At 39.7% G+C, this 17,368-nt stretch overlaps 1 protein-coding gene across 1 annotated transcript in view; it reads right to left on the reverse strand.

The window, feature by feature from the left end:
- BZW2 (basic leucine zipper and W2 domains 2) overlaps window positions 1-11,541 on the reverse strand; it is a 37,564-nt gene extending 26,023 nt beyond the window's left edge. The window contains exons 1-4 of the mRNA XM_009326089.1: window positions 11,476-11,541; window positions 4,726-4,902; window positions 3,451-3,554; window positions 545-610 (exon numbers count right to left, since the gene is read on the reverse strand). Of these exons, the coding sequence (XP_009324364.1) occupies window positions 545-610; window positions 3,451-3,554; window positions 4,726-4,902; window positions 11,476-11,533 (405 nt within the window). The 5' untranslated portion in view covers window positions 11,534-11,541. The remainder of the gene's footprint in view (window positions 1-544; window positions 611-3,450; window positions 3,555-4,725; window positions 4,903-11,475) is intronic.
- Between the last annotated feature and the right edge of the window lie 5,827 nt (window positions 11,542-17,368).

Consider the following 17,368-nt stretch of genomic DNA (forward strand, 5'->3'; position numbering starts at 1 on the left):
CTTTACCTGTTAAACTGTCTTTATCTCAACCCACGAGTTTTCTCACTTTTACTCCTCTGATTCTCTCCCCCATCCCACTGGGGGGCAGTGAGCGAGCGGCTGTGTGGTGCTTAGTTGCTGGCTGGGGTTAAGCCACAACAAATACTCATACATCAAGTGACATTCTGCACAGCAGATTTGCATCTATTCTATGGGAAAAAACCACAGAGAGCTGTTGTATTAGCAGGATAGTAACACCACCTCTCATTAAGAACTATACTCCAAAGCATACCGAAGTTCTGCACAGAAAAGCCTGGGATAAGAAAGTGAGTTTGGTCCAAGCAACCAAGTGAAGCATTAATTCAGAATTACTCTACATCAAGTGCTGCCAGGAGTATTCCCACAGAGCTAAATTTTCAGACGAAAGCTGCCACCTGTAGATTCCATCCTCTTTTCCAGTAGAGCTAAATAAAATACATAAGAGCACCGCATTTGTACATATACAATTATATTAGACATAGAGTAAAAATATTAACGCTCAAGAGGAGACTGCCACCAACATTACCTTTTTGATTTCATCTTCAAATGCTTTCTCCAGGTATTTGTATCTCCTGATAAGTTTATTGAAGACCTAAAGATAAACACAGATTAACTTAAAAAAAAAAATGTAACAATTGCAGCCATCCTTCTTTACAAAAAAGGCAAAGGGAAACAAGACTGCCACTACTGAATCAATAAAGGATATCTTTGACTAATCCATGATAAGACAATATTTTTTTATTATTTTCACAGCAGGAAAGAAAAAGTAGGAAGCACTGCTGGCTTCTTACACTCTAATATTCCACTGCTCAGTTTTCCTTTAGACATTGTTTCCAGGAAATAATCAGCCAGCAGAATGATATTTCTGCAGACAACTGTTGCGTTGTCTGTCTCATGGCAGACCATGAAACATCCTTCTCTATTAGTTTGTTCACAAGTGGAAAAATACAAGTTTTGCAATTCTTGCCTCATAGAGCAATGTTTGAATCAGAATTTACTACAGTTTGAGGGTTGTCTTTTTTGTATTTCTCAATTTGATTCCTACTCTACTTTTCACCCTATCCATAGATCAAAAGCAGGGGAAAGGAGGAGGAGAAGGAGGTTAACTCTGCACCCTTCCCCTGGTAATGCAGCTCTCTGGGGAAGCTGGCAGGTGTAAACCGATGGAGTGAGACAGTCAGGTAGCACTGCTGGGCATCTTCAGTAGATGCAGGATCTTTGTCAAATCCACTAACACGAATGCTTACAACAAAACGCACTACTGCCAGGGAAAAGAAGAAGAACATTTGACAAAGCTTTTACAAGTATGTTTTTGGAAACACTTGTTCTCCAGTTTTCACCATTTGCTTCCCATCATGCGACCACAGATTATGAAAGCAGAAGCAGCACAGGCGCAGGGTGCATTCAGATGGAAGAAGGGAGAGATAAGAAATTAAATAAACAAAACCCTGCTTTCAGTACTGTACAAAGAGCACAAAACATATGACTCACTGTCACAGGTAAAAAGGTTTATATGGGGAACAAATGACATTATTGTCAGGCTGGATGGGGTGGGGGTGGGGGGAAATTAAGTTTAGAAAGTTTCAATTCACTTTTCAGAGAACGTAAAATACATCCAAACATCCTAAATGGTAGTATTTTGGCTCAGAACAAGTGAAAATCAAGTTGTGGCCATGCTGAAAGGCAGAGAGACAGACAATTCTAATAAAATAAGGCATAAAATAAGGTGTAAGACAAAAATGTAATCTAGCATCTTGTTCATATTTCCAAACAAAATTTTATATATTTTTAAGGAAGTCCCTGTAAATGACAGAAGTACACTTCATAAGCAAATAATCTGCTAAAATATCAACTCTAGCTTTAGTCTTTTTTTCTTGAAGACTTTTCACTCTTTGAATTGTTTGCATGACTAAAACCACAAAAAATAGCCACATTACTGGTTCATTTGGGAGTCAGAGTAAGAAATTACCTAGAAGATAAGGAAGCTCCATACACTATTTTAGCCTAGCTCCACTTTTTCATAATACAATAAGAGCTCTATTTCCCATTATGCATGAAAAAAACTGCGAGGTCTATAAAAGGATACGTCTCCTCACGATTTAACTCCAAACTGTTGACTTATTTTTGTGGCTTTTGGTTTGAAATGCAGAGAATACATTGAAAATTCCACTGCTTGAAATACCGAAGCCCTCCTTTCTATTTTCCAACATGCAACCTTTTATATTAAAGTTAAATTTCTCCTTGGAGAAATGGTACTGCCATTATTATCAAACCATTAAAATATTAAAATTCCAGAAGACAGAATCAATGCTTTTACCAATAACAGAGGTTTTCCTGAAGTAGAATAGCCTGTTTTTAAGTAGAATAGCCTGTTTAATAACCTTTTACCAATAACAGAGGTTTTCCTGAAGTAGAATAGCCTGTTTTTAAGAGATGATAAAGCTCATACACAAGATATCTTGACTCCCTTTCCAGAAATAAGTATATTTCACTTCTTCAGATTATCGAAGATGTGGTTTTAAAGGAGCTTTCTGCTATTTAGCAAACATTTGTTACCGATGCAGATTCTGATCCCAGCACCCTTTAAATCAACCATGCACCTTTTCAGCAACTTACCACCCTCAACACCTTAGCAGGGACAGTGGCTTTTATGCTTTCAATTACTGTCTCCAGAATCCCAATAATAACTAGTTATTTAAAAAGATAAATATGTTACTCAATTAACAATAGACTTTTGACATATGGGAGTTTCAATGGTATTGCATTTTTATGCAATCCTACTTGTATCCAAAATTGCATGGTGGCTTTGAACTTTCAATAGAATTCTTACTGTATTTTCTCATATAATTGTTATCTTCCATTAAGGAGTTACGCAACATTAGCTTCTCTTCAATAATGTTTTAAGCTTCACTGCTTATTTGTGTTAATTTCACATAGGCCTATTTGTGCAAGCCTTATTCCTGCAAAAAGAAATTATATATCACATATGTAGGAGAAATGAAAGCTCTTGGAATATATGCCCAATTCCTAACTAGTTATACAACTAATGGTTGGAGGCGTGGGCTTTATATTTTTTGTCATTCATATACTTCATGTGTTTCTAAAAATATGTTCATACAAATCTTTCAGGCTGCATACAGAAAAGGTCAACAAAAATAATAAGGATGGTGTCTAAAAATATACTGAACCAACAGCAGACTGAAATAAGTAAGACTGCCTTCTGTAAAAGAAAGCATTGCCAGCTGCGATCAGATTATTTTAGTCATCCTATTTTCTTACCTAAAATTCATAGGTTAGGGAAGATTACTGGTTAACTGGATTTTCAATTGCCCTGTAACTAGCCTATTGCAGCCTAGACAGTCTGCAGATGTTCCACTGTAATCCCTTTTGATACATAAATGGAAAACAGTAATCAACCATGCCTTTACTGACCTGAGCATAATTTCGGATGGCATCATGATCTTCATCTGCAAAAAATACACAGTGGTTGGTCATCTTGGTCTTGTCATTGTCATCTATGCGTGTGCCTCCAGGAGCTAAGAAAGCGCAAAAAAAAAAAAAAGGCAAGAAACAATGTCTCACTTTAGAGAATGTTCTATAAGTACAAGATTTAATGGGTCTCATAAGTCTTATGTTAGTATCACTGAGGCAAAAAGGCAAGGGTAAGAGCTAGCAGGGGAGTGGGGGGAACAGAGAGAGACAGAACTTTGCGAGGCTGTGGTGGCACCTGACAGAAGGGACAGCAGGCCAATATGATGCACCTTAGATCACACAGGCCTCACAAGACTGAGAGATTCAGGTCACACTAAGGAATCTTAGCTGTTTTTGAGAGGACTGAGTGTGATCCAATAAGTATGGGTTGGAGCATAACCCTTGTGCGTAACTGCTACTTTAAACACCGCAATAATATAAATCCTTTCCAAAGAGAAAAGTATTAGCACTCTGTTAATAATTTGAGGACTTGGAACATCTCCCTAACCCCTCTAATGCTTACCAGGCCAATGTAAACATTCAAAACACTGCTGCAAAAGTTTTCTCCTAGCTTATTTTGTTGAGAGCTTTTTACCTAGATATTTCCACTGGCTTTTGTTTCCTGTTACCTCAAGTCTTACAAAAACATCTTTTCTTCTTACATACCAAAGAGCAGGAAGCAGGAATCAAACCAACATGACCAGTAAAAAGAGCCAACTTTTTCAAAATACAGAGGAAGGTGAAAGGCGTTTTCACCCATGCTGCCAGTCATACCTGGGAGAAATGCCCCATGAACATCCACTAAGCACTCCTCATTATCCTTCACTTCTCCTCTTAGTTAGCCTTTGTTGCAACGTCTACAAAGCAAGCTTTGCAGCAGCTAATAACCTGGAGTGCTATATTACACCTTTTCAGCCTAATAAATTCCTCTGTTTCCCCTAGTTAGCGTCTCTCATCATCTTTGCTGTTGCATTTATATGCTGTTTCAGCTGAGACTGAAGGCTTCTCAGAGCAGTATCCGTTTTGTGTGGTATTTGCAGAATGCCTCACACAATCAAGTCCCTAGGTATTACTGCACTACAAACAATAAACAATTCTATGATACGAGATACAAGAAGTATCTAGATAAGTGACATCATAATACAGTTTATAGTTTCCACTTTGTTAGACAAGACAGCATCTTAAAAGAAGCAAGGCTGATCCTCAAAACTCTGCATCAGGTCCACTGCAGTTTACCTAGCATGCTGCCAGCTACCAAAATATCGAAGAGTGTGTCAGCATAGCGGCGATAATCAAGCCGTGAGCCAGTTGCATCCAGAAACTTGGCTATAGCCTCCAGATCACTCCCAGCTTCATTGAGGCCTTGGACAATCGTATCCCTGAAGACTGTGGGTTCAAATTTCTCCTTTTCATCTGGAACAGAGATGAAGGAGAAGGAGAGAAAGTCAGTTTGAAACTTTCTGTTTAAAATCCCCTATCAGCCAGCAATTGAAATGACCATGGCACCTAAACATATTCTTCCCGTTCTGGTTAATGCACCAAAAGTTTGTTTGATTGGCTTTTATTGCCTCTGGAAATTTTGCAGTGTTTACCCTTGCTTCCCTCTGCCCCTCATCCCCTCAAAATACCAAGACACATACAAACATATAGGAATAAATAAATAAAAGGGAGGAAAAGCAACTATTGAAATTGTTTTCAAATTTCATACTCTTGCTTCTCTTGTTGAAGATATTATCAAATGTGCTTATCATTGTGCATTGCTAAATCTGGTAACAGAATAAAGGGTATGTCAGTTATGTGTAAATAATCTCACTGTAGGAACACTCCATTTTTCATTTCTTGATATTTTTCTTTAAATAACTATGGTTGCATATCTAAAATGTTTTCAAAAAGACAAGTCTTCAGGAAAAGAGGAGATCAAGGTATTCATAAAAATACTTTTTGCGTAAATATTTAGGATCCTGCCACATGGCATAACCAACAGTTTATCTTTCATATTCACAGACCTAAGCAGTGTTAGGAACACAGAAATGCAGCGCTCACATCGCATTTTCTACAGTTGTCCCTGGTTGAACTCAATTAAGGTACAGTCTGACCCCCAGACAACATCCCTATGTCAAGGCCATTAGCCACAACAGATGTAACTGCAACCTCCAGATAAAGCTAGATTTACCCATACCTCCTACCGCTTTTTCTTGCAGGTTTTAACAGTTTACCACAGACACTTGAAGCTTTTTAGCAAAGCATGTCCTGACTTTCTCAAGGGCACATACGAAATGTTTGTTACCGTCAAAATAACTCTGAACTTCAGAAACACAACTGCGAGCTGTTCTGTGGCACTCAAAAACCAAAACTAGCTTGTTATCACCTGCTGACACAAATGTTGTTACAAGTTCTTTAAAAAACCTGCACATATCATATCCAGAAGATAAATCCAGGGATTTTAGTTACTAAGATGAATGAGGATTGGTAAAACTCCTGTCTAAACATGTGCAGTCTGAAACGTGCCAGCAGCAACCCTTGCAGGCTTTTTGGGAGAAGAGGTTCTAGACATCACACATCCTCTGGCTGCAGGTTTCCTTTCTCTGTGACTCATAGTGCAGCTTTTTATCCCAAATATTAACCAAAAGACCTTGGTTTCCAGTAGCCTTTCTTCCCCTAATCTCTTTCCTCCAGCCACATTAGCCTTACGGCAATGAAGTAAGTATTTTACACACAATGCCTACTTTTATCAGCTTTATTATTTCTAATACATAAACGTTTCTCTCTCTTCTTGTTCCCTGCCTGTACCTGGGGTGTGCTCATTCTACCATCTTCAGTGCATCACTTGCACATTCTCCCTCTCTTTCAATGCATTCCCTTCCCCCATAACAATTGTACCTGGAAAACATAAGCAGTCCCTCCCACTCAGTGTCCCAGGCCACCAGGAAGCTCAGGGGTCTAAGTCAACCCATCCTTCCAAGGAGCCTGGCAGCACACAGCCAACAGCAGCTCCAGGGCTGTCTGTCAAGTGCTCAGCTGCACTGGAAAAATGAGGCATCACCTTATTTTCCAGAAATCCTCTGCCTAGCTTTTAGTGGCTTGTTGACTCTATTACCTATCTCCAAGTGGGGTGCTGCCCCATCCCCCGAAGCTGACCTCTGCAGACCAAAGCTGAGGATTACTCAACTCCATGGATACCCATATACATATGACACTATGATTGTGTGCATCGCTCATGCAACCACCTGTTCCCAACCCCAGCTCGTCCTGAAGCAATGCACACAATCATAGTGTCAACCTAGCTTCTCCCTTACCACAGTCTCATCGTCCAATAAACTAATCAATATGCCCCTTCCCTGAACAGCAAGCAACTTCTTCCCATGCTTTGACTTCACCCCAGACCTTGGAGATATTCAGGCTCTCAGTTGTGTTACCTCAACTTTCAGCTGTGATGAAGATCTGGAGTCTGCCATTGGAGTAACCATCTCTCGTATCTTCAGGGCATGCCCATGGTGGACAAACCAGAGAGGGTCAAGTGGGGAAACGGAAGAACCATGGAGAAATGCCTACAGAGAAGCATACTGCTGGAATCCCATCTAAGCTATCAGACCAGTTACCACATACTCAGTTGCAACTCTCTTCTAACTTGAAGTACTAAAACAACCCAACACAAGCAACAAACCAACCAACCCACAAACAAGCAAGCCTTTTACTGAAGTGTAAGTACTTCAGTATGTGTACTTCAGGCAGTTTTATTTGCGCACAAGAAACCCACATCCACCCATAAACAAATATCTGAGTATAATTATTTTCTTTCGGGTTACCAAATAAGTATGTATTATTTGCAGGGCAAAAAAAATGCTTGATGACCAGTAAAATAAGAGTTCTGTCTTAAGAGATGAGTTAAAAAAAAAAAATCCTATTTTACTTTCTCAACTGTATTTTGTCTAAAAATTTAAGATGTTCATGTCTAAACTGAAAGGTGTTATATTCTTGGTATCATGGGTACACAGCGCTCAGTACAAACACAAACACCATGATTAATATTTCTTAGCTATTTTAAAGAGATTCTTCTCCTGCCCCAGAAGTCCTCCTCTCATCTGGAGTACCCTACTATTTTCTTGTCTATCACAATCTAAAAATTTACACAGGAAGAGGAGGTAAACTCATTGCATGAAAAATGATTTCTAATTTTATTGAAACATTTTCCTACCAAGCTAATGTACTGAAGAGGAATATGCTGATGTAGGACAACAGGGTAAGAAGCCATCATCAAGAAGTGGTAACAGTATGTTGAGCTGTCAAGTACATAATTACTAAACAAGCACAGTTTCAATCACGGGCTAGCGGAGGCAGGTGTAGCTTGCAGATGTGATGCATACAATATCCAGTGCAGCCCTGCTATACACAGCTTTTCATTTTCATCATGTTCCCGGATCCTTATTTCCTTTCTTTTGCTTCTAAGGAAATCACAAAGTACACTTATACCTCCCTCCTTAAGAATTAGTATTAACTATTAAACAGAAGGCCCGCAACTATATTTCTGTAGAAAAATGAGATGCCATTTTGGTCCCCCTTCTGACTTCATGTTAACGTAAAAGTGTTAATATTGACTTTTTACTAGACAATTTTCATTCTGAAAGTAATATGCGTTGTTTAGCTTAGCTTCTTTTTATGGTGCCATTTACCTTTTTGTACCAGTTTTTTTAGCAGATATTAACTTTATGTTATCTATACCATGGGAACAAACTTGGGTCTCAGGTATTGCCTGTCAGCTTACTTTAAACAATACGCACTGTTTGTTCCTGTTAATGCTGCAGGAAGCTTTTTGTCCCATAGGTATTTGTCAACTGTCTGGATACATAAATTTTCCTTATTTCCTACTGGCATTTTTGCTACTCCCATTTCCTCCTCTTCCATTTCAGAAGACACAAAGACATCAATTTGCATGCATGCAAGTACAGTGCAGTCAATACAATCCACATCCCACGTATATGCACCATAAGCACAAATCCCGGCCAGATGCCAACTACTGCTGACCCTCACCAAAAAAGCAGTGTTCAACAGGTACAGAGATTATACTAAGAACTAACCAAACTATTTTCTTTGCCCAGATTGCTAAAACCTTGATAGGGAACTGTGAGAGGCCTCCTTCTGTCGGAAGGTTCCTCCCTTTACAACATCATTTTTCTTCCTTCAAATCTTCTTAAAGTGATTTTAATGCCTGCCAGTATATATGCTGGAAGCAAGGTTTACACCTTTTATTAGGTCAACTAATAGAACTGGAAGGAGTGGAATTTACAAGCTCCTCCTTCATAGTCCTCTTAAAAATGTTTTAGACACTAAGCACACTTTCAAACTTTAAAGAAAAATATCGTCTTCTTCCTTTTTTGCTCTCTGAAAGCTCAAAAATTGTTTGCATTCAGAGATCAGTGGCAGTGATAGAGTTCATATGGACAATTATTTTTATTAGATGCCTGACTGCCATGTTACACCTCCCTGTCTCCTCAGATGGCAGTGCTCCTGGGAGCTGCAGAAGAGGAAAGAGTATTGAGAGACACAAATCAACCAGTAAAAACTGGTAGTTCTCTCAACAAGCTCACTCCCCCCAGCATTTGTGCGTTTCAGACCCCACTGCCTGCCTGTTACACACAACAGACTAGTCTCCAACGACTGAAATGCCATGTTCAACCACAGCCACTGCACTCTCTCCTACCTGGGTGAAGTTTCACAACTCCCTGATACACTGAAAGTCAGGAGAAAAAAACCTAATCATATCTTCTTATGTCCAAGACGTAACAGTCCGTGACACTGCTATGATACAAAAAGAAAAAGTATATACAAACAGAAAGGAATAAACATGCTAGGAAGCCATTTCTCTTCCTCAAGCCCTCTGCCTCCAGAAAGAAAACAGGTATCTACAATTTTCTAAGCAGGGTCCTCAAATATTAAGGCAACCGGGATCCCACCATATTTGAAGAAGAGATTTTATGCTTTAAGCACATAAAGATGTGTTTGCATGTTAAGATTTCTACATTAAAGCCATTTAATATCCCCAATCCCATTTAAGCAATCCCTCAAAAAAAACACCCCCCCCCCAATCTTCCAGACTGCCTCCCAAGTCTACTCCTTCTTCCATGTAGTCAATGAGTATCTATTGCCACTTCCAATCACTGTAACAGAAATTCAAGAGATAGGCACAGAAATACAAATAAAAGCTCTTTATTTATTCTAATTATTACTTGTATTAAATAGGAGTCAGAGACCACATCTGTATTAGGACCCGTTATGCCAAATACATTGCAAACCAGGGACCGAAAAGAAAGCCTTTATGAGAGAGAATGTTTTCTAAGACGATTTTAGCAAATAACATGTGTACCATAATTGACTGACCTAGACTGAATAATACATTGGATCAATCCAGCAGTATGCATATCTGATTGCTTTTACTGGTTGATCTGACAGGTATTTCTTTGGGGACTGTTAATTCCACTCCTCTAGCTACATCTATGCTGTTGCTAGTTAATGCAGTGTACAGCTACTGCACCATGCTGATAGAAAGTTAATCCCACTAATTACTGGAGCATTGTGACATTTATTTGCAAACAATATAAGTTTCATTTTTTAATTAGTTATACCTAAGAATGTTGCATGTGCATCATAGAAAGGACATTTTCCATTTAAGAGACCACACAGGTCAAACTAACTGAGAAAATGATGTGTACAAGGGAGGAAAGATGAGAGAAAGCTGGCACTGCTTTTTAACATGACTGAAAACAAACTATTTTGCAATTGTCATCCAAGCTTCGTGATCATCCTAGATCTTAAGACACTCACTCAGCTCTTCAGACTCGTGATAGAATTTGTAATTTTCTGAGAAAGGTTACAAACTCTTTTTATTTCTCTCATCCACACTGAGAAAATGCTCTTATCTACATTTTCTGTCACAAGACGTTAAGACCAGGTGCTAGCTTTTGATCAGAAACAGGAAAGTCAAGATGAAAAAAGTCTGTTACATGACAGACAGGAACCCCACCTGTGTGTGCTATAACAAACTGCTATTGCAACAGCAAAAAATCTAAGCCTTCTTTTCACAAACCAGACATTTTTTTTGTGAAAAAAATAAATCATTTATTAGATATATTTTTGCTCTCTGCCTCAAAGTGTTGGGCATTCATCTCAGACACCTAAACCATGACAAATGAACTCTGAGTATAGTATGAGCAAGCATGTTAGGATGACACTCGCTGTACAGAATACTTGGATGATCAGTATAATTAGCACCACTTAGCTTTCCTTAAAAATTGGTGCAATATTGTACATAAGGAAAGAGAGTGTTGGTCATGTTTACAGAAAATCAGTATCACAATGAGTAAAATGGTAATTATTTTATTTTAACAATAAAACCAAACTACACTAACACAGCAAAAATAAGTATTTGTGAAAAAGGAGCTTTGACCTCTTGTTACAGAAAGCAGGGCCAACAAAATGATCTGACCATCTCATGGAGAAGGAAGGTGAGAGAATTCCTCTTCAGATGTGAAAGGTTCATTTATAGAGATGGCATTGATTTGAATCAAAGAAAAAAACAAAAATCAAAACAAAAAAAGCCAGATTTTCTTTATGCAACCTTTAAACAAAAGCTTGTATTTTGCTTTCTTAGTTGAAAGGCACATTTAAAGAAACACCTGAAACAAACATCTAATAAATCTTCTTCCTCATATGTAAATACACCGTAAACTCAGTTAGAATCTAATTTTTTAACTGAGGCTTCTACAAGACTTAATCGCTAATAAACCCAAATTTTACAGGAAGTCCTAAGATATATAGAGAAAATAATAAAATTTGTAGAGTTTAGTTAAAAATAACATCTGCACTCTTAACATGGCTGAAGAGAAGGGGAGAAAAACCTTAATCCTATTGAACTTTCACTTATTCCACCTGCCCTGTTTCTAGTCATTTTAACAAAGAGGAAAATAAAGGTAAAAAAGTAATGTAACGTACCCCTCTTCCTAGTTTTGAACCGCTGGCCTGTTAGCACCGGCTTCTGATTCTTATTCATAAAATTTCTGGAGGAAAAAAAAAGAGAAAAATATATTTTTACTATGGCATTTACAGACAAGAGCTTAACCTAAAGGCAAAATAAACAGTCAGTGTAGTAAAATCCTAACATGTGAAAGGTAAAAGAAAGTTCTTGACGTCTACTCAAAGAATAATTCACAGTATCTTAAAGACGAAGAGCACCATGATCCAAGAATAACTCTGATGAGATGTGCTTCTCTCAAAACCTGGCTCTTAGCATCCCTATAAAAAAAGTGAAGGTTCAAAACCCAAGCAGGAAGGTGATGGAGCCTCTGCCCTTACTGCCGGGGCAGGGGTACAGCAGCGCTGCCCACACAGCAGATGGGGATGCTCGGGGGCACAGAAGCCGCTAGGACACAGGACCAGGAACGATCCCGGCGGGGCTCCGTGCCACACAGGTCTTGCCCTCCGGCACGTCCACTGGGCAATCGGACTCCCAGGGCTACACGCCATCCTTCTGAAGAAATGACTGCAGTCTAACTACAAAGACAATGTTTTAACAATCAAATTCCTCCCAAATGTTTCTTCCAAGCATCACTATATCTTAGGAACTCTTAGCTCCTAAAAACCTGTATGTGTTGTAAAAATAATAAAAGATAACCAGCTCCCCCCCCCATCAATTTTGTGTATAAATACCTAGTTAAGGACCTATATGGCACATCATATAGTAACAAAAACAGAAGAAAAATATTGGGCTTATATTACTTCAGACCTTAACGGCAAATCTCAACATGCAACATTAAAAAATTTGGGAAGTGATCATATATTAATGCCATTTTATCTAAAGAAAACAAAACTATTTTTCAGCTTTAGATATAATTAGTTTAATCACACGAGACGCGGCTTGCACAATGAGCAGCTAAACCAACAGCTGAATACAAACAGCAGTGAATACAAGGAAGCTTTGCAGCTCGTGGCAATCATCATGGGTCATCCCCCTGTCCTGCCAACAAGTGCCAGCGCTGGGACTTACGGGCCACCTATTTCATATCCTCCAGGTCATTAGGTCATTGTTACGTATGATTTGCTCGTCCAGAATTAAGCCTTACCATGCAAGAAGCTTTGTCCTTTGGAAATGTTCTTCTAATAAGTTTAGTTTTACAAAAATTTCTATTATTTGTATTTTTTCATTGTGGACTGCAGGTCTAGTTTAGAAGTACATACATTTGCCAACACTTCTTCCTACCATGAGCAAAGAGAAACTCAAGCTCTGTAGCTAGAAAGGTGCCATCAATCACATGCTACTATCCAAGTAATGCTCTCTCTACCCCTGAAAATTCATTTAACAACGCTATTAACAATGCTCCAGCTATACAGTATGTTCCCATTCACCAGACTACCTCTTCTAGCTGCTGCATCACTAGCTGGCCACTTCTGCAGCATTTCAAATGTTTAACTTGGCAAACCACTGCTTTCCAGTCTAGGTCTACCATTTATCTGCAGTGAAAAACTGCCCACATGTACTGGAAATAGCCAGTAAAGTTCAGAGTCAAGACTGGTTTTGCTTCCTGCAAGTCACAAAAACTACAAAGACACAACAAGCAGTTAAACTGAGAGGTTCACATTCATCACTGAGATTTAAAGCTACGGTTTTAACAGACCAAGGAGCATTTCAAAACAACTGCAACACTAAATAGCCTTCTGGAAAAACGATTTGCCCATCTGCAAAGAGTTAAAAATGGCAAACCATGATACCACGGGATCTTTTAAAGTGCTGTAGGATGCAAGCCTCCCTTCACAACAGAGCTCAAAAGTCTCTTTCCCCACTTAGCTGTCTCAGTGGCAGAGGAACTGGAGGTGCTTTACAAGTTAATTAGGCAGATAATCTAGCAGTCAACAGGGATAAGCAACAGCCCAGCATCTAGCCAGTGACTGGCTAGATTTGACACATTTATCTGCTTTGTCTTTGTGCCCTTCAGTTATTTGTAAGAGATTGATCCATAACATATAATATTCGCCCAGGTATCTTTGATTGTTTTTATGCTTGGCCCCGATACCTTACGCCTTGTTCTGAGTCTAAAAGCGTTCATTTCAACAGATTGCAGGAGGAGCCCATAAGGTTTGGAAATAAAGTGTCAAGCAAGCCATGCAGCAGGTGTAAATTAATCCTCTTGTCACAGCTCCTTCAGAGCACAAACATGCCATCAAACTGGGATCGACACTGCCCACTTCCTTAATTAATTCCTTGGGGGCAATGAAATGAATGACACCTGACCTTCAACCCAAACATACTGGTATGGTTTCCCAGTTGCTATAAAAGATATAAATGCACATGCTAATTTTCTAGCACTAGACTTCTCCTTTCCTTTGATGCAGTGTCTTTTTAAACTGCGAGAAGAGTTGCACGCACCTGAAGCTTGACTATTGGATTTTAAAACTGTTCCCTATGAATATAAAATATGCCCTTTAAGGCAGCTGGGAACAAGATTAAAAAAAACAGTTAAAGTAAGACTCACCACTTGTGGCAACAGAAGAGACTCTTGAATAGTTAATTACTAGGAACACAGGATCTGCCTTTTGCTATATTTAGCTTTAAATGCACTGTGCTCTAATCTGCTCGAGTGAGGGTCAGGCTTTCTAAGGCACTCCCTCAAGCCCTGGCCCAGGGAGAGCACAGGCACTTTCATCAAGAAACTGCAGCACAAGCCTGAGCAAAACCAACCCAGTGATCTATACAACAGCCCAGGATTTATCTATACTACAAATGACACCAGGTACTGCAAATGAGATTTTAAAGTGCTGTTGCCACCACAACAGGTGCCTGGATGATAGTTTAAAATTTACAAAAGTGAATGCAATGCAAAAACTTTTTTTTTTTTTTAATCAAGAACACACCACCACCACCACAGAAGTGATGGCTGAAGGTTGTAAATTCAGGGTGGCAGCATATAAACTTGCACAGTACATTTGATTGCATCGCAGTGCAGCCTGCCTCCCAGGTGTCATGTAGCTATAAAGCCTTGAAATCATAAAAGACCTTGAACTGTTACATATATTCTCCATTTTGAAAGGTACAGGATCTGAGTAGTTCAAAGCCAAAGGCAAATTTTGAAATGCCATCTAGAGAAGTCATAACCATTTTCAGAGGAGTAAAGATCTTTAGGATGGGTATGGGTAGGAAGGAAATAGCCTTAAAAAGAAAACCCAAACCACCAGTCAAACTTGTATCTTGCAGCCCAACATCCTCCAGGATTCGTACGAATTGCCAGCAGGAAAAAGAGAAAGAGATGTGGAAATGATAGGTCTTTAGCACAGTCCTTTCACAGACTCCACTCTTCTGCAGAAGATGGGAGATGCTCAGCAACAGATGCTTTACTCTTGATTCTCCTTTTAGGATCCAGAAAACCTCTCGTAGAATACTCATGTGTTCAAACTCCATGCCCAAACACTTTTTATTTTATAAGCAGGTAAGTCAGAAGCTGGGCTGACTCAAGCGGGAGATGTCAGACAGCAGTACAGAACCAGGCACCACACTCCAGAACAAGCTCATTTTCCATAAAAACCTCAAAATGTCTAAGCCTGCTGATAACTAACTTGCATCTACAAAATTCTTCAGATAAATAAAAAAATGCATGACTTAAAACAGTTTCCCAAATTCCACTCCCACTCCTGTTAACAGGCTTCTACAAAACAGAGTCATACTTAAAAAACACGTAAGTTGTTGAGTTTGTACATTCTCCTGAAACTGCTTGAAGCCCACAAGTTCAGCCTTCTCTACAGTTGCTTCTCATTTACATGCTGAAGACCCTAAACAGTTAAAATAAAACTGAGGGACATCTACAGTTGTAGACATCTAGACACATATATATATATAGCAGTTTCTATAATCGATCAATCCTTCTCACACAACTAATAAAAACTGTAACAGAATTAATAAAACCAGAATTAATAAAATTAATTTATAAAACCAGCAACAGATGAAGTAAAAGTTACTTCAGAGCTTCAGCAAGCTTGAACTTGCTTAACAAGTTAGAAAAATGCAGTCTTTTATCTGTACCATAGGGAAATTCTTATGATGATTAACTCCTAAATTATTGAAAGCCTTGATAAGGCTGAAGTTTCTACCAAGCTAAAATACTGGAAACGTTTGTTCTTGGAAACATATTGCTTAAACTGGAAAAAAACAAAAATACTGAAAACCTTTATCCAAACCAATACTATTTTTCTAAGCACCATTTTACACCTCTTTTAACTGAAATCTCAGAATCATCTGAGATTTTTCAAACGTTAACATGCTCACGATAAATTCAAGAACAGTTGCTTCACAGCAGTGAAACTTCACTGCCCTAGTTAGGGAGAGAAGGAAATCAATGCCAGACAACATCAAAAAAAGAACAACTGTTTAATAAAACTCCCTGCCAAGATAAAATGGCTCTATGTACACAGGGCACTGTAACAACAATGAGGGAGCCCATGGGGGCAGGCGGTGACCCTTTGGGCAGCCCACCGGCGGGCTCCAATGGCACTGCTCCACGGGATGCTGCTGCTGCTGCAGGGACTGACGCCCATGGCATTTGATTGACAGGGTGCTGGAGAGAGCTGCCAGAGCACCACCAACACAGCACCACCAGCTTTCACGGGAACAGATGCTTGGCAGGAATTATTTCCATCCCCTTCCCTTGCTCAGACATCATGTAAGACAGGAGCACTCATCACAAAGTCAAATAAAATAAAAGCATAGATGGGGAGAATTTCTATGAAGGAAAAATCCCAACCCGTATATCAAGGTCAATCTTTTTTCCCCCAAGAAGTGGAATATCCAGGACATTAAGAGGTTTTATTGGGTCTTTTTCATCCAGCGATGTTACTATGCGTTTTCATCCTCTCACTGTTACAGTTCCAGGCTTAGAATGAAAACCTAAAGAGGGTTTTCCTCTTCTTTCAGCAACAAGCCAAGGAGTTACGTTAGAAGCAAATTACCGAACTCGAGCAGCATGGAGGAAGAGCTGCCCTTGCACTTCTGCTGGAGAGGAAACATGTCAGCACACAGCCAGCGGCTGTCTCCACTCCCCAGGAAGGCAGCAGGCAGCTAGATTACGAGCTAACAAAATTTGTAGGTGGAAAACTCATAAATCATTACCAGTACAGAGGAACAGAATGATGTAAGGGGACAACAGAGCGGATGTAATGCAGCCGCCGGTTCTCACCAAATCCTTGTCAGGCTTCCCACTTTCCACCCGGATACCAAGTCCCTGCGGGGACTCTCGCAGCTCCTCCTTTTCCACAGGCACTTCCCAACACCCGTGTGCGGCGAGAGGCGAGCGACCGCAATGCATATCGGTCACGCAGCCTGCACGGCTGCTGCAGTGTTCACTGCCGCAACAGCTGTGAGGCATTTTCTGCTTTAACACAGTTTTAGCACCCTCGTAAGGCTACGAAATCCACCTTGGCTGCCGACATCTCCCAGGTTCGGTCAGCGTGAAGGAAAAGCTCGCTATTTACACATCCAAGGCAGTACGATGGCTAGCCCACAACGTGAAGAGCGGCAGCAACACTCCCTACCTCCTGCTAAAGCTCATTTTGATACTGTTGAAAAATAAGGCAATAAAAAGCTCTATTTGTTGCTTCCCAGGGTCCCAAGTGCAGAGGACGGGACCAGAGCAGCGCTAAGAAGCCACCTCTCCTCTCTCCTTCACTGCACATCTGGGGAGCCGGTAAGACCACACCCCTACACACTTAGTGAGACATGCCGGGTTTTCTTTACACAGGTTGACTTGTGCTATTTCATCACCATTTTCTGACTCTTGCCCTTTGCTCCTAAAACATTTTTTTTTTTTTTTAAGAAGTGACTAATAACCTGGAGGTCTGTAACTTC

The sequence above is a fragment of the Pygoscelis adeliae genome, unplaced genomic scaffold (genome assembly GCF_000699105.1).
Source record: "Pygoscelis adeliae isolate BGI_AS28 unplaced genomic scaffold, ASM69910v1 Scaffold15, whole genome shotgun sequence".
In the NCBI taxonomy this organism is placed as follows: domain Eukaryota; kingdom Metazoa; phylum Chordata; class Aves; order Sphenisciformes; family Spheniscidae; genus Pygoscelis; species Pygoscelis adeliae.